General features: G+C 35.1%; 1 protein-coding gene across 4 annotated transcripts in view; it reads left to right on the top strand.

Moving 5' to 3' along the window:
* LOC150100639 (uncharacterized) overlaps positions 1-21,507 on the top strand; it is a 238,425-nt gene that overhangs the window by 135,684 nt on the left and 81,234 nt on the right. For all 4 annotated transcript variants that reach the window (XM_090401516.1, XM_090401515.1, XM_090401517.1 and 1 more), the window contains exons 9-10: positions 13,316-13,460; positions 20,685-20,724. In XM_090401516.1, the coding sequence (XP_090257642.1) occupies positions 13,316-13,460; positions 20,685-20,724 (185 nt within the window). The remainder of the gene's footprint in view (positions 1-13,315; positions 13,461-20,684; positions 20,725-21,507) is intronic.

Raw genomic sequence — 21,507 nt, 5'->3', positions numbered from 1 at the left:
AACTCAGAAATTAGGAAAAAATTAGATCATGTAGGTTATAAAACAGAAGACAATATACTTATCAACACAGGGAAAATTGAAAACAGATAGTCAAATTTTATAAGTGCAATATATGAGACAGCCAATGAGATTATTCCAAAAATTAAATGCAATAAGAAAAAACCCTGGATGATAGAATCAATATTAGAACTTATGAATGAAAGCTGAAAAAAGAAAAATACACAACAGTATAGAATACTCAGTAAATTATAAAAAAATGAATGCAGGGAGGCTAAGACAACTGGCTAAATGAAAAATGTAAAGAACTAGAGGAATTGGACAACAAACACAATAGTAAAGAACTGCATAAGAAAAAGACACAAGATATCATAAGAAGATGGAAAGAATATGGAAACTGTTTGACTCTGATTACACAGATGCGCCAGATATACAATATATGGATGGTGACAGTAGTGCACTCAGGATTTAATCTTGGTGGGGGGGGGGGGAGTTGATTAGACAATTTGAGAATACACACTGTGTATCACATACGACCTATGACTGAGCATCTGCAATGATCTCTAATTCATAAGTAGTATAGAAATAGACACGACACAACATAAATAAAAAAAAAGAATTTTAATTAGGAAAAAATTTTTGGAAAATTTTCTAGTGTTATTTTTCCTTTTTCTTTGGGGTGGCAGGGCCCCCTTGGTCCCCCCCTCCCTCTGGGTATGCCACTTGATGGTGAACCAATTACATATGAAGAAATAGAATACGCTCTAAGTCAAATGAAAACAATTAATGACCTAAAGGTTATTTTTAATAATATCTATGATACAGGATACATCTCTGATGATCTAAGGAAATCCATCTTTGTCACTAATTTCAAAATTTCAAGAACTTTTGAATGTTCAAAATATAGACTAATAAGTTTAACAAGTCATGTTACATAATTACTACTGAGAATAATCCTAGAAAAAATAAAAGGCACTTTGTCAATAGAAATAGAAGACACTCAGTCAGGTTTTCAAAAAGAGAAAGGTACAAGAGAAGGAATTTTCATTTTGAAAACATTATGTAAAAGAAGCCTCAATAACCAGAAAAGCATATATCTTTGTTTTATTGATTACACCAAAGCATTTCATTGAATAGATCACAAGAAATTAATACATATCCTACAGAATAAAGGGTTAAAAAGAAAAGATCTACATATAATTACAAATATATACTGGAATTAAATGGGCTCAATAAGATACAAAAATTGCATATTCTGACAACTTTGAAATCAAAAAAGGAGTAAGACAAGGATGTGTCTTATCACCCTTACTGTATAATATATATATATATAGTGAGCAAGTTTTTAAAGATATTGTAGAATTGAAGGATGTAAAAGTAGGGGGTAAGAACTTCATCAACTTCAGGTATGCAGATGACATGGTCCTTATAAATGAATCTGAAGATGATCTTAAAAACTTAGTCACAGAAATTTACAACAGAAGCTTAGACATGAGATTAATTATTAACTTAAAAAAACCCAAAATGTATGATTATATTAAAAGAACTAATAAATAAGAAACTAAATATAACTGTTAATCAAAGGAAAATTGAACACGTTCAGTCTTTTATATATTTGGGACAAATGTTTACAGATGGAGGAAATTCTTTTAAAGAAATAAAAAGATGAACAGAGATAGCAAGAAAAGCCTTTATTGATATGAAACATGTTCTAACATCCAGAGACATTAACGTAGACACAAGAAAAAGATTAATAAAATGCTATATCTGGTCAACCCTTCTCTACAACAGTGAAACTTGGACTCTAAATAAAGAAGCAGAGAAAAAATCAGAAGCTTTCGAAATGTGGACCATCAGAAGAATGTTGAAAATATCATGGACAGAGAAAATGAAAAACAAAGATGTTTTAAAGAAAGCAAAAATGAAAAGAACATTAATGAAAATTAAAGAACATAAACTTAAATATTTTGGACATCTAACTAGACAAGAAGGTATTCAGAAATTAATATTAGAAGGGAAACTGGATGGAAAAAGAGGGAGAGGTAGATCCAGGAGAATGTAGTTTGAAGACATTAAAGACCAGACTGAATTACCATAAATGTTCCAGAGCAGCAAAAGAAAGAAAAAGATTCCCTTGACATGGTTGCCAATGACCTTCTAAGGGATGACAATTGAAGAAGAAGGACTAAAAACTATTTCATCATTGAATATAATGAAAAGCAGTGTGTTTAATGTGTAAGGAGACTGTCAGTTTTCGAATAATATAATTTAAGATACCACTGTGATTCCAAGTCATATGATCAATATAAAGAAGTGCTGAAAAAAAAAAAGTATTCCAAGTTACAAAAAATAATTAAGACAATAAAATACTGAAAACATACTGAAAACATATCAGTTAAGAAATTATGGATATTATTTCTGGGAAAACTCCAATGTTACTCCTCTTAACAAACTATTATATTTACGGCTATTTTGCCTGCTTCTGTTTAGGAGTGCCCCTGTTTAAATGTCATTGGCTTTTTACTCACAGATTCTTAGGGCATTGTAGATGTATATTTACCAATAAATATATGTAGCATAAAGGAAGAGAAATTTACACATACCTTTTTCTGGGTGTTGTGGCTTTTCTTCTTTCTGTGATGTGCAAACTACTGCAGTTAGGGCGTTTTGGAAGGCAGTGGGGGGGGGGGGTAGGCAATGTGAGAGAATTAAAATAGAAAATGGAAAACCCGGGTTTTTTGTATAATATATATATATATATATATACATATATATTATATTATTAGGGATGGGGAGAGTGTTTTTTTTATATAGGATGGGAAAGGATGAAAGGGGTTGAAAACAGCAACTGATTTTTTGAGGGGGGTTATGGGAAAGGGGGTTGACGGGGTGCGGTCCATTTCAACTATGCTTGGTCGTTGTCTGAACACCACATGGAGGAAGTGGATGCTATGTCAGGTCGGTTAGGTGTTTCTGCTTTTGAAGTATTGGTTGAGGTTGTGACTTCAATTTTACGTTGTGAAGCTTCCAAACCTCGGAGATTATGTAGAGCCTGTGGATGTTGATAGAGTTCGCATCACATTTTATGACTATTGTTTCCGATATTCTAAACATTGTTTCATTGTCTTGTCTGTCTACTATGATGGCCTTGTAGATCTGCAAGGCATGCTTTTGTTCAAGGGTGTGAACAGCTATTTCTGTTTTCCCTGTGACTTTTTTTATTGTTTAAATGTTCTGGAATAGGGATGTTACAATCGTGGAAGTGTTCTTGTAGTCTTGCCCATAAAGACCTAATGGTGGAACCTGCATAGGTGATATCACAGTCTTTTTGGCAGGGAAATTTATAGACCACATTGTGGTGTTCAAATCTTTCTTTTTGTGTGTGAGATTTAGTGAGCTTTAGGAGATTTGCCAATTTTTGGTTTATGGTGAATACCAGTTTGTAGTCAGTATGTTTGAAGATGTATTTATAGGCTTTTGGGTGTATGGTATATATGTGTTTTGGGTGTATGGTAGTTTGATAATTTTTGTGTTGGGAAATTTGTTTTGGTACTTGGGTTGTTTTGGTGGGTTTTGGCCGTCCTGTTTGCATAATTTATTACTTGTGTAGGATAGTTGCGATTTTTGAAGATCTGTGTTAGTTTTTTTATTTCTGTGTTTAGATTACTATGATTGGTTGAAAATTTGTATGCATTTATGAATTGTGATAAGATGACCGATTTTTTAATGGAATATGGATGGTATTAGTGGAAATGGAGGTAGTTTCCAATATGCGAGGGGTTGTGGTATATTTTCGTGGCTATTTTGTTGTATGTTCTGATTAATGTCAAGTTTAAGAAATTGATGGATTTGTTCTGTTCGGTTTCTATGGTGAATTTTAGTCTGTTGCTGTAACTGTTTAGGGATGTTTTTAAGGTGATGATATGTGTAGGATTTCCAATGCACAGAATATCGTCCATGTATCTGCCATAAAAGGTGATGCCGAGGGGGGGTGAGTAGGAGTGTGCTAGGAATAATTCCGCTAGTTGTCCGCTGATGTTTTGGCCCATAGGGAGTCCGAAGATTTGAATATACATGTTGTTGTTGAACTTGAAGAAGTTTGCCGAGATTATTAGTTTGATTAAGTTTATAATGTCATTAGCGTTAGTTTAGTACGAGAGTGTAGGGTGTGGTCTTCTGTGAGTAGTGTGTGTGTACGATGTCTAAAGTTCTGGGGACATCCACGTTGGTGTATAAAGAGGCCGCATCCAATGAAGTGAGGATGTCTTCCTGGAATAGGGTTATGTTTTTTATTTTTTTGAAAATGTCGTCCGTGTTTTTTATCATGAAGTTAGACATTGTAATTAATGGTTTGAGAAGTTTCGCTATGAATTTTGATAAAAGTGCTGTGGTGGTGTTTTTGTAGAAGACTATTGGCCTCATTGGGTACCCGTCTTTGTGGGTTTTTATTTGTCTGAACATACAAGGGGTGCGTGTGGTGCGGGGAGTTGTGTTTTTTTCATTGTGGTTTTGTCTATTTTGTTTTCATTTTTTAGGGTGTGTAGGGTATTGTTGATTTGTTTAATGAGGTCAGGGGTGGGGTTAATTTGGATTTCTTGGTAGGTGTGTTGGTCGTTTAAGATAGCTGTTATTTTGTTGTGGTAATCAGTTTGGTTTGTATGACTACTGTATCCCCTTTGTCAGCTTTATTGATCATGATGTTCGAGTTCCTTTTTAGGGATAATAGGGCTTTTTGTAAGTTGGGGGTGATGTTTGGTTTTATTATTATTTTACTATTTATGATGTTGTTATAAATTAATTTATAAATTAATTTTGTGGAATATTGTTTCTTTGTTAGGGTCATTCTCTAATTTTGCTTGGATTTCGATAATGATGTCTGTTTTGTGTGTATTTTGAAGATATGCCAAAGTTTAGTCCTTTGCTCAGGATGGTGATTTCATCAGTTGTGAGGTTGTGATGCAATAGATTGATGATGGAATTGTTTTGTGTGGGTTTTAAGGTGGTAATATCTGAAGGGGTTGGAAGCAGTGCGATTGTTGTATTGGGTGTTTGTTGATGCGTACCATTTCTTTGCATGTTGAGCTTCTATTAATAGTGTAGTCATTGATGTGAGATTGGGTATTATCCCGAAAGACTGCCCATTCATTTGGGGTCAGTAGCGTTTTCAATCTGTTTTTTGTTTTGTAAATGTATGAATATGCTTGTTGCTTCTTTTTAAATCTGTTGTTTATGGCTTGTTTTATGAGAGCACGGGATACCCGGTAGCAAATTTTTTTGTTTCCGTGAATCGTGCTGTTGCCGCATACTGCCACGAATTTTGGTGTGATGTTGTGATTTAGACATTTTTTGAGGAAAGTTATGTGTATTTTTTGTGCGATGTATGTTAGGATGGTTTTTTGGTATGTACCTTTTGTAAAGCCTGACTTACTAGATGATGCCAGTAAATCAGGCTTTTCCAATTCTTGCATAGATGCTCAAGGCAAAGCAACCCACCCTCCTCCCACACTTTATCAAAAACTTTTCACTCCATGTCACCGCTGTTCTTTCATCAGGAGAAAAACAGAAGAATCTTGAATAACCTGGACAACAATAATCATCTGGTTCTGATGGTACACTCCTATTGTGCTAAAAATGTGTATTCCAAGACTATTGTCAGTACAGTGTTTCTTCAATCATTCCTATTCCACTGGCACCTAATCTACATCATAGATACAAGTCTGCATTCAGCCAAAAAAAAAAAAAGTGATAAAAATCAGCCAACAAACTACTCTTCACTTACTCTTACTTCAGGTATTTCAAAAATCATGGGGGGAGGCAGTATTCATCAACAGCCAATTTCACCATCTGAAGCCTCCCCTCCCATCTAATTAGTGACCAGCAATATGGATTCTGCCATTCCCAATCTTCTGCTGATCTTTTTGACATTCACCTTTTCATACAAACCATGGAAAAGTTTGGAGAAACTCAGTTGTTTTTGGTATTTCTAGGACATTTGATCAGGTTTGGCATGGAGGCCTGCTCAAAACACTACTATCTTACTAAATTTGAAATTAGGTTGCACATGGTTGAGGAGAGGAAACCATCTACCATGACTTTCTAGATCATCCACTCTCTTTCTCCTTCATATACAGTGAAGGAGAAATGATCTCTTACTAACTTGACATCTCATTCATAACTTTGCCAATGACAGTAACTCCATTCCTCTATCTCATTTGACAAACCTTATAGTTCCTAATCGTTAAGATTATGGAAAATCACCTCAAGATTTTCCATAATCCTTGTTCTAAATTAACTTCCTTGCTATTCATCAGTGGGATGAGGATAGCTTTGTGAACTGCAATGATACCAAAGCACAGTCCTGTATAATTTCTCACAAGGCAGATCACATATTACTTCCTGTTACTTTGATAATATCCAGATCGCCAATGTTCAGTTTTTGTTGTTGTTGTTGTTTTCTGCCAACTTACATCATTATTTCCCATGTATACCTTACCATAACATTGAACAGGTTTTCTTTGACATGTTATCACATGTCACTTAAATAAATATCACATGTCACTTAAATAAATAAAATATAACCTTAAATAAATGAATAATAAATAAAAATATTTATTTACACAGCTGTGCAAACTTTTGTCTATAATTAAAAACTTTTCTTGACAACCCCTACTTTTCCTGATCAGCTTGTTCTTCCCTAATTTTATCTTCTACAATTTTTCTTGTTCTCTTTTGAGCATAAATCTAGAGATTTATGCAAGATTTATGTAGTATAGGAATCTTGCATAAATCTTTCTAGAATTTGACTTTCTCATATGGTCTGTTGAATTATGCAGTGTAACCACTGTAAAATATTTATACTTGCATATTTGGGCATTTCTGATAGAATATTATTTGCTTCTGCTTTTCTTCTGTTTCTGTTATCTTTTTACATGTACTGATAGCTTTTTTTAAAAGGTGTAGCTGCAATAGTAGATGAAGAAATCAATAAATCAGTAATAAATTGGATCCCATATTCTGAAAGGATAATGCTATTACAACTTAAGGGAAATCCTGTTAATATAAATATCATTCAAGCTTATGCACCCACAGCTGAAAAAATTGAAGAAGTTGAAGAGTTTTATGAACACTTAAAAGAGATTAAAAACCTAACAAAGAAACATGAGATAAACATAGTGGTGGGTGACTTTAACGCTAAGGTGGGCAGAGAGGTGGGGGGGGGGGAGAAATTGTTGGAAAACATGGCTTAGGCACCAGAAATAAACGAGGAGACCACCTTGTCCAGTTCTCTCAGGAAGAAGATCTAACAGTTACAAACACCTGGTTTAAATTCCATCCAGAAAGACTGTACACTTGGAAATCGCCTCAAGATAACTGTCATAACATTGTCAGAAATCAAATTAACTACATACTGATAAATAAAAGCTTCCACAGTAGTACAAAGAGTGCAAAGACTTATCCTGGAGCAGATATCTCATCAGACCACAATCCCATAGTTGCAGAAATATGTCTTAGATTAAAATCAACCAAAAAATCACAAAAGAAGGAAAAAAAATTGATGTAGAAAAACTAAAGACCCGAAGATAAATAAAAGAGCCAAGACACAACTTAACCTGTGATTACAATAGATTAACATAGAAGAAAGTGATTGGTGGAATCTCTTTGGAAAAGCTTAAAGAATGTAGAAAGTATTTTTAACTTGGGTATAGTTATGTTAAAGATACCAAGCAATTTTAAACCTGGTTTTACTCCATTTTTTTACCTGGTTTTGCTCCACCTTTACCACGAGTTGCCCTGGTCTTGCACTACCTGTAGGATCAACTAGTCTTGCATAAATTGCAGGCACAAACTTGACATTTTGTCTGTTTGCTTACTTGGGAAAAATGGAGTAAAACCAGGTTTAAAATTGCTTGGTATCTTTAACATAAGCTTAAAGAATGCCATCATAATAACAGGTATCAAAGAAGTAGGTTATGTGAATAATGTAAAACTAGGAATGGATGACAAATGAGATTCTTTCTATTATTGATATGTACATGAAGAATGTACAAAAACAAAGACCTAATAGCCAAATATAGAAACACATAACATCATCAAGAAAATAATAAGCAAAGGAAAATTGGATGAAAAATTTATGTACCAAGATTGAACTGCTTCAGAAGAAATTTCAATCTGTATAAGAAAATCAACAAAATTTCCAGAAAACTGAGGAAAAAGCAAATAGTGTCTCTAAGAGACGAAAATGGAAAGATAGTTCTAGAGGAAGAGAATAAAGCACAGATTTGGATAAAATATATAACAGAACTCTTCAGGGATACTAGACAGAAGCCCATAAATATAAAAGATAACATTCAAGGACCAGCAATTCTGAAATGTGAAATAGAGAATGCTATAAGATCAGGTAAAACAGGAAAAGCCAGTGAACCAGATGGTGTGCAAACAGATTTTTAAAATTAATAGAACAAGATAACATCGAACTTCTTGAAAAACTGTTCAATAAAATATATGAAAGTGGCAACTTTCCACAAGATTGGCTCAAATCTACATTTATCACTATCCCAAAGAAGCCCAAAATGAAGTCTTGTAGTGACTTCCGACTTATTAGTCTAATGAGCCAAGCATTAAAAATATTTTTGAAAGTAATTCAGAATCACACCTATAGAAAAAGTGAAGAAACTCTGAGTGAAACGCAGTTTGGCTTTCTGAATGGTTTTGGTACTAGAAGGCCCGTTTCTGTGCCCAAATATTGATACAAAAATGCATAGAAAAACAGAAAACTGTCTTTATGTGTTTCATAGATTTTGAAAAAGCTTTCGACAAAGTCAGACACACCAACTGAATAGAAGTCCTTCAACAAATAGGGCTAAACGAAAAAGACATAAGACTAATAAGAAATCTGTATTGGAATCAATCAGCTACCATACAATTAGACAGCATTACCGCTAGTGATATTAACATCAAAAGAGGAGTGAGACGAGGATGTGTGCCCTCACCACTCTTGTTCAACATGTACTCATAGGTAATCTTTTAAAAGGCATTAGAAGAATGTCCAGAGGGAATCACAATAAATGGAAAGATTGTTAACAACCTACGATATGCAGATGACACCATGCTAATTACAGATAACATCACAGATCTCCAAAAACTCATTGACAAAGTATACATAGAAAGCCAAAGAATGGGAATAAATATAAACATCAACAAGATGAAATACGTGGTCATCAGCAAGCATCCAACCTCATCAACATCATTAATGAAACTGACACTCAATGGGAAAACTATCGATCAAGTGTCAAGGTATAAATATCTTGGTTGCTGACTTAATGAAAGGTGGGATCCTGAAATAGATATAAAAACAATATCTATTTCAGGATTGTTGAAGTTGCACTGCCGTGCAACTTCAACAACGATTGAAGTTGCATGGCAGTCTTTCGTGAAAATGAGAACATTATTCTGCAATAAAGATCTAAACATAGAAGTCAGCTGCAGAATGCTGAAATGTTATGTCTGGTCCGTTTTGCTCTATGGAGTTGAGACATGGACATTGAAGGTGGCAACCATCAAGAAAATTGAAGCCTTTGAGATGTGGCTATATAGATAAATGCTAAAGATATCATGGATAGAAAAAAATAACCAATGAAGATGTCTTAAAATCCATTGGCAAAGCCAAAGATCTCATACAAACAATCAAGAAACCGAAAAAAAGCATCATATCTTGACCACATTGTGAGAAATGGCAAATCAGCTTCTACAAACCATTTTGGTAGGAAGAAATGATGGCAAAGGAGCTAGAGGAAGAAAAATAATATCTTGGTTTGACAATATCAAGATGTGAAAAGGAAAAAGCAACGTACAACTGCTCTGATCAACGCAAGAACGTAGTTTGTTTGCTAAGATGGCTGCTGACCTTCAATAGAAGATGGCACCATAATAATAATAAGAAGATAGCTTTTCTATTCCAGTACTGAAATGCATATGACTTTATTTCCCGTGAATATTTTCCACCACTTCTGTTGCTACTTATTTCTTATCTCTTTTTTATACACAGCTTTTCTAGCATTTTTCTCCATATTCTCTCAGGGCACTTGCTGACTTACATGACAGGAACCTTCAATGTGTTCTTGTTTTCCTGGGCTGTCTTTTTAACTTCTTGAGACCACCACAAAGTTCTTTTCTTTATATAATTGCAGACAGTTTTATTTCGCACTTCTCTCGCTGAGTCATTTAATGTTTTATTTAGATATTAAGAAATAATCCTCCTTACAAATATCATAGTTATCCTCAATGTTTTTAAGGGTATTTCTTTGTATTTATCCATGAGAGCTAATCCAGAAGAAAACACTTTCTCCCCCAAATTTATTATAACAAATCTTGTTTTGTAATGTTGAAAGTTTATTTTTCACTTGGTTAGAATATTAATAAATTTAGTTTAATCCTTTATCCAAGTGTGAGCAAACAAAGTTTGCACCTGAAAGTATCTTCAGGACTGGGGTAAGGTGGTACAACACCAGGACGACTCCTTGCAAAGGTGGAGCAAGATACCAACTCAGTATCTCCCATAATGCAAAACACATCTCCTTGCAGATATGTCTAATGTTATGCATTAAGGGAAGGGCCACTACCCAGACTAGTTTCGACCTTTATTGAGGTCTCTTCAGTTGGAGCCAGGCCGAAGTGGAGATACCAGTCAGAAGCATTAGCAAGGTCATCTCTACCTATAGGAGTTGCCAATTGGTGTGCCACCTTTTTAATAAATTACTCTGGATTTAGAGGAAGATGTTGAAAGTTTATTTTTCACTTGGTTAGAATATAATAAATTTAGTTTAAGCCTTTATCCAAGTGTGAGCAAACAAAGTTTGCACCCAAAAGTATCTTCAGGCAGGATAAAGGATTAAACTAAATTTATTATACTTGTTTTGTATTGAACATTTCTTTCTTCCCTACAGATTTACTATTGTGAATCTGTTGCATTGATACTGTCAACAGTGAGGGCTAGTGATTTTAAAGTGTAATTTAAATTATGCTGATCCACACAGGCCAAATAACAGAAATAATTCTTATCTCTGTTATTGAGCCTTTCTCTGTTATCAAGCCATGGTTCCACAACAAAACCTTGAAATCAAAACCTTGGCATTTCACTCAGCATATACTGAAGCCTGCAACAGCTGCAAAAAAAAAAATCATTAATAAATCTAAATCTGCAGGCATAGACTTCTGTGGCTAATTGGTTCAAAAGATATATTTCGGTGATTATACCACATTTTTTTATTATTCAGTTATATAAAATACTGAAATAATAGTTCCCGACAAGTTTCGTAAATCATAGGATTTGCATCTTCAGGGAGTAAATAGCATAACTTAAAGTTTAAACAAGAGAATTAATAAATACAAATCTTAACCGTCTGGCTATTCATGAACTCAAATAACAGAATGCAGATATAAAACGTTATTGACGTTGAACAATACTGGACGATGTCACGTGTTCTTGTTCTCGTTCATACCCAACCCAATGCAATAAAAATTAAGGTTTAATTCTCCATCAAGTGTGGTCAGCTCTAATAAAAAATCTACCTCAGTCTGAGCTTGGACTGTATGAACGAGAACAAGAACACGTGACATCATCCAGTATTGTTCAACGTCAATAACGTTTTATATCTGCATTCTGTTATTGAGTTTATGAATAGCTAGACGGTTAAGATTTGTATTTATTAATTCTCTTGTTTAAACTTTAAGTTATACTATTTACCCCCTGAAGATGTAAATCCTACAATTTACGAAACTTGTTGGGAAATATTATTTCAGTATTTTATATAACCGAATAATAAAAAAAATGTGGTGTAATCACCGAAATATATCTTTTAAATCTAAATCTGATTTTCTAGCTCCCTTTCCAGTGCCAAATTATATGATAAATATTATGGCATTTACAGCACTCCTCCTGTGAGTCTTTTGGCATGGAATGTTTGCAAATACAAGGGTGGTCTGAAAAGTTCTCGGCCTCAACCATAGATGGCAACACTATCAGCAAGATTTTTTCTAAGTTGGTACATCTGTCATAAGCATCAATGTGAAATTGCAAGTCATTCTATCAAGTAGTTTTTTTATACAGCTGTCTGAAGCAAAAGTGTTGTCGGTATCCCTTGAAATGGATAAAATTAAGTATTGTGCAGTTATAAAATTCTTTGTAAAAGAAGGTTTAATGCCAAAAGAAATTCATTCGAAGTTCATAAAAGTTTATGGGCACTCTTCTCCTTCGTTTTCGACAATTAAGAAATGGGCTGCCGAATTTAAACATCGCTGTACCAGCCTTGAAGATGATACACGTGAAGGCCGTCCAAAAAGTGTAGCAACACCAGAAATCATTGATCAAGTGCACAATATGGTATTGGATGACCGGCGAGTCAAAGTGCGTGAAATTGCTGAGACTATAGGCATTTCAAAAGAATGTGTAGGATCTATTTTGCATGAAGAATTGCATATGAAAAGGCTTTGTGCAAGATGGGTGCCGTTCTTGCTCACAGCAGAACAAAAACGCACTTGCATGAAAATCTCTGAACAGTGCTTGGAGCATTTTTACAAGAATAAAACTGATTTTGTGCATCTATTTATTACTAAGGATGAGACTTGGATTCACCATTACATACCAGAATGCAAACAGCAGTCAAAACAGTGGACAGAAGCCAATTGTTCAGTGCTAAAGAAGACAAAAGTCAGTTCAATCAGCAGGAAAAGTCATGGCATCAGTGTTTTGGGATGCTAAAGGCATTTTATTTATTAATTATCTTGAAAAGGGTAAAATAGTAACTGGGGAATATTATTCCGATCCGTTAACCAGACTAGATGAAAAAATTCATGAGAAAAGATCCGGTTTGCAGAAGACAAAAACATCTTTCATCAGGACAATGCACCTGCCCGCAAAGGTGTTTTGGCAAATGGGAAAATTAAGGGATCTGCACACTATGAATTGTTGGAACATCCACCCTGTTCCCCAGATTTGGCTCCCTCTGACGTCTATCTCTTCCACAACTAAAATTCTTCCTCGCTGGTCAGTGTTTTTCTTCGAATCAAGAGGTGATTACAGCTGTAGAGGTGTATTTTACAGATCTTACTAAGAACCACTACAGGGACTGGCTAATGGTGCTGGAGCATCGCTAGAATAAATGTATTACTCTTAAGGGAGATTATGTTGAAAACTAAAAATAATTTTGAAATTATAAATTTGTTTTTTCATTGTTAGGCTGAGAACTAAATACTAAGTATTTAGGTTCTTTTTTTAAATAAACTTTTTAAATTAATTGTTGTTCTGTTGCTGTTAATGTAGAAAGTTCAGACAGTGAATTAAGGATGCTTCTTGCTGGAAAAATAGAATGCTTAGCAGAATTTTGTGAACAAAAATCTGTTTCATCTTCATCTGTAATAAATCAAACACTGAAAGTACTACGGAAGTTCTCCAGCCATCATGAAAAGTAAGCATATGTTTTAGAAAAATTACTGATCTCTTTAGTTATCTTACATTAGCTACTTTGCTGGAGCTTTTTTGACTTGTCTTTAATGTTCAATTTCCATTTTGTGATCTTGTACTGACAATGCCTATGATCCTTGGCAAAAATTCTATGCTAATAATAAAGTATTTTACTTGAGTTTTCCTCCCATGTTATAATTATCTTAAACCAGTCTACACCTCTTTGCCAACAGTGAGGTGTAGACTGAAGTGTAATAAACCACAAACATGTAGGCAACATATAGTAGAGGGAACACGAGGTTCAAGAATATTGAATTTGGTCACAAGTATGGTGCCACAGCATTAATACTATAATAGAAGAGTGGTGATTCCATTGTATAAAGCCCTGATCAGACCACATCTGGATTAAAGTACTCAGATCTTGTCACCAGAATTTGTAGGAGAAAAATTAATGTTTAATTTATCTCTTTGGAGATGTGCATAGGCAGATAACAAAAAATATCAGTCTTGTTTGATGTTATGAGAATAGACTGAGAGCATGTGAACTGCAGTTTGAATGGATAGAAGATGAAGAGGTGATGTAACTGAGATTTAAACTCTTGAGCGGTAGTTACAGGATTGATACTGGGGTGATCCTTTGTATGATAGAACAAGGGGAAGAAGCAAGGACAATAGACCATCCCGGATGTTGAAAAGGGAAGTGTTGAGCAAGAGAATGAAAAGTGGCATTTTTGCATGGAGAAAGTGGTGAGACCATGGTATACATTTGCCTGATAGGGTGGTGAGGGTACAAACAGTGAATGAATTTATAATATACTTTGTGTTGTTTAAAATGGATTTTCCATGTTGTGACACATGGAGGTCTTGAATAATAATATTTCAGGGAGGATTTTCCAACTTAGATCTCCTCTTTTTGATCTTCCTTGATTAAAAATCTTTTGACTTTGCTCTGTCAAATTCATTTACTATCACTTTTGCTGTCCTAATGCCACCAACCATTCTGTACATTTTGATTTCTCTCAGTTCACTTTGCTAATAGTGAAGTCATCTTCCTTAAGGATTTTAATGTTAACAACTCTAATTGGCTTTTCAACTGAATTGATCTGGCAGAGATGCTGAGGCATTTGCTGTCATCAGTGATCTCACACAAGTTGTTCACATACCTCCTGGGAAGAAAAAAAAAACTCTAATATCTGACTCACTATCAATTGGCCCTTCTAAGTATACTGTGGGTATTTGGTCTCCTCTAGGCAGTTTAAACCAAACTTTAGTGTTGATTTTATCTCCCATGGAGCAACACTCACATAATAATAATATTTCACAGCCACTCTGATCCACATGTTGTCTGATTCATTACTGAAAATGATAATTCAACCAAGATGAATTTTTGTTTTTAGTAATTCAGCTTTGTTGGAATATTGTTTTCCATTCTTCTTATCCTAGTTTCTTATCCAAACAAAAAAGAAATATTTTTATGTTGGTTCCCACAATCTCATAAGTTTAAAAACACTGATCTATATGGATCACATTATCAAGTAAAGTGATTTGAATCTTGATCTCAAAGTTGAAAATATTAAATTCTTTACTTTATTCAGGGAATATTATATTCTTAAGTAAATCTACAGAAGATTGCAGTAGATTTACTGCAATCTTCTGGATCCTTAAACTAAATTAAATATCTTTTTATTACTATTGTAAAATGTGCAATTATTATGCCTTTTAAGAATGTTTATTATTAACCTTCAAGAATGTGAAAGCAGAGCTGATCTAAGGCAGTATGAGCATTAAACAATGTAGAAGAAAAAAAGATTGGTGAAATGGATATTTGAAGCAAAAATGGCAGGAAAGAAAACCCAGAGGAAGATCAAGATCTAGATAAATTGAGGCAAATAGCAGTGATTTGGAATATATGAATGTAAGAGCTGATTATACTGGGAACTGATAGGTAATGAACCATTTCAGAAGAAAGTTGTTGTCGGAACCTAGTAATAGTGAAAACGGAATTGAATTGTGTTTGGCTATAATAGTATCTTTTACGATCCTGCAGTGGGAATGATTGCTGCCTTGGTTTGCTGATTGGATAATGTTTCTGCTCTCCAACCAAGAGGTTCAAATTCCATTGGAATATGATGTTTGTGTAAGTCCTTAGGTGATAAATGATTTTTCATTGCCTAGGATATGTGAGCACTTCCACCCTGGTTATTGGAGACCTAAAGTGGCTTGAAAAATTACCATGCTTGATCTCTAGAGCAGGAGAACCCACAATATGAAATATACAGTAGGTTTGCAACCTTTTACAGGTGGATTGCACATAATGGGGGATGAAACTAATAGAATAAGCAAATAAAAGTTATATGAAACAGAGAGAGAAAGTCAAAGAGTTCAAAGCAGTTTTAACATTTGAATCTATGGAGCTGAAGTTTGGTTAGAAACACAACATTGATCAAGGTTTGGATAACACAAATATCAGTTTCTTATTCGAGCAGCAAAAATAACTAATCATTATTAATAGTGAAGAATGTTTTGAGGTTTGGTGACAAAGAGAATGGAAAATGATGGAATAGCAAAAGAGGTGTTTGAAGCAAAAAATGGCAGGATCAAAAATTCAGAAAAAGAATGAAATCTCAGGGAAGAAATGCAGTTAGGAGTACCTTAGAAGACGGAAATTTATGAAGAAAAGAACTGACAATATTACATTCTTGTTAAGAATAGATCAGTTTAGAAGTAGCTGACAGGAAATTATTATTATTATCAGACCTACATAGAGTCAAGAGACTCATTGCAGGAGGTCCACTCTCACATGCACAGCTCATCATACCTTGAATTAAATGCATTCATTCTCTCTGCACTTGCTATACTTTCAGGCAATGCATTCCAATCACCCACCACTTTCCATGCAAAAAATCGACATCTCACATCCTCCTCATACAATTTCCAGGGATGGCCTCTCTTTCTCCCTGTTGTCTCCAGACATTCTATGAAAAATCTCATTCACATTAATCTGGTAATTAAACCTTACCAACTTATATGATCATGTCTCCCCACTTCCTTCTATCCACTAGGCTGCAATTTGTATTCTCTCAATCTGTCCTTCCTCATACTCCACATTCCAAAGACAAGAAACCAACTTAGTGAATTGTCTCTGAATCCTCTCCAACAATTCATCATCCTTTTGAAAACCATGCAACCAAATCTGTGCACAGTAATCCATATGCAGTCTGATCAAAGCCTTGTACAGTGGAATCATAACATCCTTACTTCTATACGTCAGTGTTCTCCTCATCATTCACATAATCTGCTGTGTTGTCCTCACAATTTCAGCAAAATATCAATGAAATTTCAAGTTCCTATCTACCATCATCCCAGATCTTTCATGTCCTCTAAGATATCCCCACCAATCCTATACTCTGCATCCCATCTTTGCTTTCCAAATTTTTGAACCTTACACTTTGCAACATTAAACTGACACTTACTTATTCAGACAGTCTATTCAAGTCTTCTTGAAGGCTACATATGCTTTACTTCTCATAACTCTTCCCTACTTTGCATTATCTGTAAACAACTGTATATCACTATTTTAAGTCCCTTCCAATGTCATTTACATACAAATTAAACAATAATTGCCCTAAACAGATCCCCTGGGGCACACTGCTAGTGACTTTCTTCTTCTGGGATATCACTCACCCATACACAACCTGCTGATACCTATCGGACAGCCAATTTCCAACCAAGCATGCTAATCTACCATCCAATCCCATCTCTTCCAATTTTAACTACTAGCTTGTTGTGTGGCAGCTTATCGAAAGCCTTTGCAAAATCTAAATATACTACTGTATATGCATCCCCCTTGTCCAATCTCTTTGTCACCTTGTTATAATAAGTAAGTGGATTTTTAAACACAATCTTCCTTTAACAAACTTATGCTGTCCATTAAAGAGAATTCTACTGCTGTCAACCCAGTTCTGAATACTTGTCCTCACTAGCTTCTCCACCTCCTTGATCACAGCTCCAGACAAGCAGATTGTCCTATAATTCAAAGTCTTATCACTCCCTTTATGGAGTGATAAGACTTAGAAGAAGTCAAAATTGTTTTGCTAAAAACAATTTTGACTTCTTTCCACTCCTTTGAAACTTGGGCATATCTAAGACTAATTTTAAAAATAAGTTAAAACTGTTTGTAACTCTCTGAAACATTCCCTTTCCCTCATGACACAGTGATATACTGTCAAGTCCCATGGCCTTGTTGCCATCAAGTTTGCTCAATTCCTCATATACCTCATACTCACTCATCATTAGTGGTTCTTCCCCATCTCTTCTGCTCTCAAGTTCCGCATTATGTTACAATCACAAGGATGGAATACTTTAATGAACTGCCCATTTAGCACCTTTACTGTATCCTTCTCAGTGTTTATCATTTTATCACTGACCAACATAATTTTGGCCGACCTGGTTGGTCAAGTTAGCATTCCTGCTCTCCAACCAACAAGCTGCAGGTTCTAATCCTTCCATGGCCATGGATGTTTGTGATTGTCTGTAGGTGGGAGATGAATTTCATTGCCCAGTGTGAAGCCACTGCCCCACTTACTGGAGGTCTGAAGTTTCTTGAAAAAAGTTCCATGTTTGGTCTCTACAGCAGGATTTCAAGACTATGTAAAAAATGAATTAAAAATGCAATTAAATATACAAAAAAATTGATAAAAATAGAAAATAATATCCTTAGCCTAACCACAGTACAGAACATACTATAAGTTTCCAAATAGCCTTTCCTGGGTGGGAGCAATGTAAAAAAAAAATCCTCCCATAATCATTCTTCCTTCTACTGGTCACAAATCGAGAAATTCCCCTGAATTTCTTTTAGCGTTATTTGCTAACTGCTGCTCATACTACACTTTTGCTATCCTTACCAAGCCTGTCACCCTTGCTTACTCTTTATACTCCTCATGTAAGTGATGATTGCCACTCATCTTGTACTGCCTCCACAATGCCTTTTTCTTCGAGATTTCATGCTTCACCTCCTCAGTCATCCATTATTTGATCTTCTGACCTTTGCACTATGCTCAGCCATTGCCTCTGCGAGATAGTTCTTGAGTAAATGCTAAGTAGCATTGATTTCCTTCTCATTCAATTCCTCATTCCATGACATAGTAAGCTTCCTCCTGAGTTTGCTGTAATCATTTGCCTTATAGTTCCACATATAACTATTGCTCACAAAAGTCCTGATATGCCTAGCCACCACCCAAGTGATCACTTTCTCCAACTGAAGGGAGATGCAACACTTCATTTACAACAATATCTTCTGATGAGAAGATAATCAAATCCAAGAGCTTTAATCCACATGTGCCCTTTGTTACATACTGCTTAAGGTAAATTCTCTTCATTCTCTTTAGCTCCAGATGCTGTCTCTCTCTCTCTCTTCATTCTAGTATATATTACTTTAATTGAAATCATCCATAGTGATTATCCTTTTCTTATTATCCAGACCAATTTGCCTAAACATTTCCTTCTCACTGCCTTCCACACTACCAGATCTATAGCTACACCTTATTCCTGTCAGAATATCATCCTCAATCAATCATATCTCACTTATTCCAAAAATCTTTGGGCAAATGAACTTCATCAATGCTACAAATTTGTTCCCTTTCTTTTGAATACCTCTAGCATTTGCAAACATACACACTAGTTCAATTTCTGTTTCTATAACATTCCACTGACTCCACTTCTCAGATGTCACTCCTCCACGCTACCCCCATCCATTCTTTTATGCAGTCACTGATATTACACCTAAATGTCATCCTCACATCCTCGACCATCTTAATTCTTTCTTGTGCACTCACACATCTACTCTTGAAACTATCATCTACACTTCTCACAGTGTCTCACTGTCCACCCTTGTTTCCCTATCCATCTTGTGTTCCTTCTCTCTCTCATTCTCTTTGCTCATGCCACTCACTTTCCTAAATTACTCTCCCTCTCTTCCACAACACTTCTTTCTCAAGTCTTCCATTCATTTCATTCATAACTTTCTCTTGCAGCAACAGTTTATCCAACTGACACACCAAATCCATTTAAATGTAGCCCATCTCTTTTATACAGCTCTATCCATCCCTTCAATTCATCCCACACATCCATAAAATGAACTCCTTTCTCCTCACACAACTCTGCTAGCACACCATTCATAATCTTTGCTTGTCTTCTCAACTCATTATTATCATACCTGGGCAACACACTGACTACCTTACCCACCACACTGTTATCTTTCACTCTCCTTAACAGTCTCCTGACCAATCTTTACATTCTCCTTGTTACCAGTCAAATCATTTATGTCAACTACCACTACCAACTCTTTTGCTCACATGCTTCTCTTATCCAGTGCTTCAATCACCTTGTTTGTTTTCTAATGCCCAGAAAACAAACCTTGTGCCCCTTTTCACTCACCACGCCTCTAATCATCGAATCCCCGTACATCGCTACTCTCAATTCGTTCGATATTTCTTTCAAATCTTTCATCCCATTCTTCCTCACATTTTCATGCAAATCCATAATTCTCCTCAGTTCATTCCTCATATGTTTAATCTCTTTCCTTATCTTGATCAACTCTGCTTTCAGTTCTTCAATTGCTTTCTCACTGCCATTTATGCCAATCACATTTTTACTACCTTGCACATCCACTTACTGCCTCTAACTCACTGCCAGCTATACTTGCTCTCTTACTGCTCGCTGCCACTAACTTGCCACCATCTATGTACATTGCCTTACCACTCAACATTACTAACTAACCATCACTTTCACCTGCTATCTTACCATTACCATTTAAGCACTCAACCTACCGTCAACTCTGCTTACTCCTCTAGCTACATCCATGATCTTTTGCTCGCTACTGCTCACATTCAATGATATCTCATAATCCATAAGCAGTGAACTGTTGTCGTGGGCTATCATGGTGGTATCCTGCACAATCTGGTGGTTAGATATAAGAAAATGATAATGATATATGTATTTACATGCGTGTGTATATATACATGCATATCTGATTTATTATTGCTTTGGCAGCTAGCTTGCCTTAATCGTTTATGGCAAAAAAAAAAAAAAAAGCTGACTTTCAGTTAATAATCATTTTATAAGCTTATAAAAGTAAATAGTCAGCAAATTTTTACTTTTATAATATTAATGTTGTGAACAGCAGATGTTATTGAATGATGTAGATGCTGTATTTTTTTCATCCCTTTAGGTCACCATTAAAGGACACTATCCATGGTAGTGGTTTCAAGGTTGGTATACTCATGTTTTCTATTTCTTATTTTATTAAACCATTTCTTTTATACTGTCTTCACACTATATGTAACTTTTTTTCCCTCCTTACCTCCACATGTGCCTATCTTTGCAGTAATTTTATCATTCTAATAAAATATAGGGCAGGGAATATGTTATAGTATCCATCACATTATCTGTAATAGGTATCCCCTAAATAATCCATTAATCCTCCTCATTAATTTCACTTACTGTTTTCTCTATCCATTCAGTTTCTGTAATTGAATTCTTTCATAGCACATGAACAGTAACCTCATTTGTTTAAAAATTAAGCTCTTTGGTGAATTTTGGAGGAGGAAAAAAAAAAGCATCTGGCATCCATTTTTTAAGAATAAATACTCAAGAAAGTATTGGCATTCAGTGGGATGCCAGTGCTTTTTAGTCTTATTATTGCCAGTAAATGTTCACTGGGACTTGGATTATCATTTCTATTCAAGAAACATGTAGTTCATAGCACATTTTAGAGCCTTGATTATTTCTACCATAATTTTTATGGTAGAAATAATCAAAAAATTGCTTTGGCCTGTGGTGTTAAAATCATGGTTAGAGTTTGTTGCCTTGGTAAATATGTTGGGACCTCAGATTGGAGGCATTAATGAGACCTGGCTATCAGAATCAGACATGTTAACTGATATCGAGTGTAAAGGGTACAGTATTTTTATGAAGGATAGACAAGATAGGAGAGGAAGGACATGCTGCTAATGATATACAGTTAGTGTTGAGACCTATGATTGTAATACTAG

The sequence above is a fragment of the Typopeltis vanoorti genome, chromosome 12, assembly GCF_054136105.1.
Source record: "Typopeltis vanoorti isolate ZY-2024b chromosome 12, IOZ_Tvanoo_1.0, whole genome shotgun sequence".
NCBI classification, from domain to species: Eukaryota; Metazoa; Arthropoda; class Arachnida; order Uropygi; family Thelyphonidae; genus Typopeltis; species Typopeltis vanoorti.
This window is presented reverse-complemented; position numbering and strand designations above follow the sequence as displayed.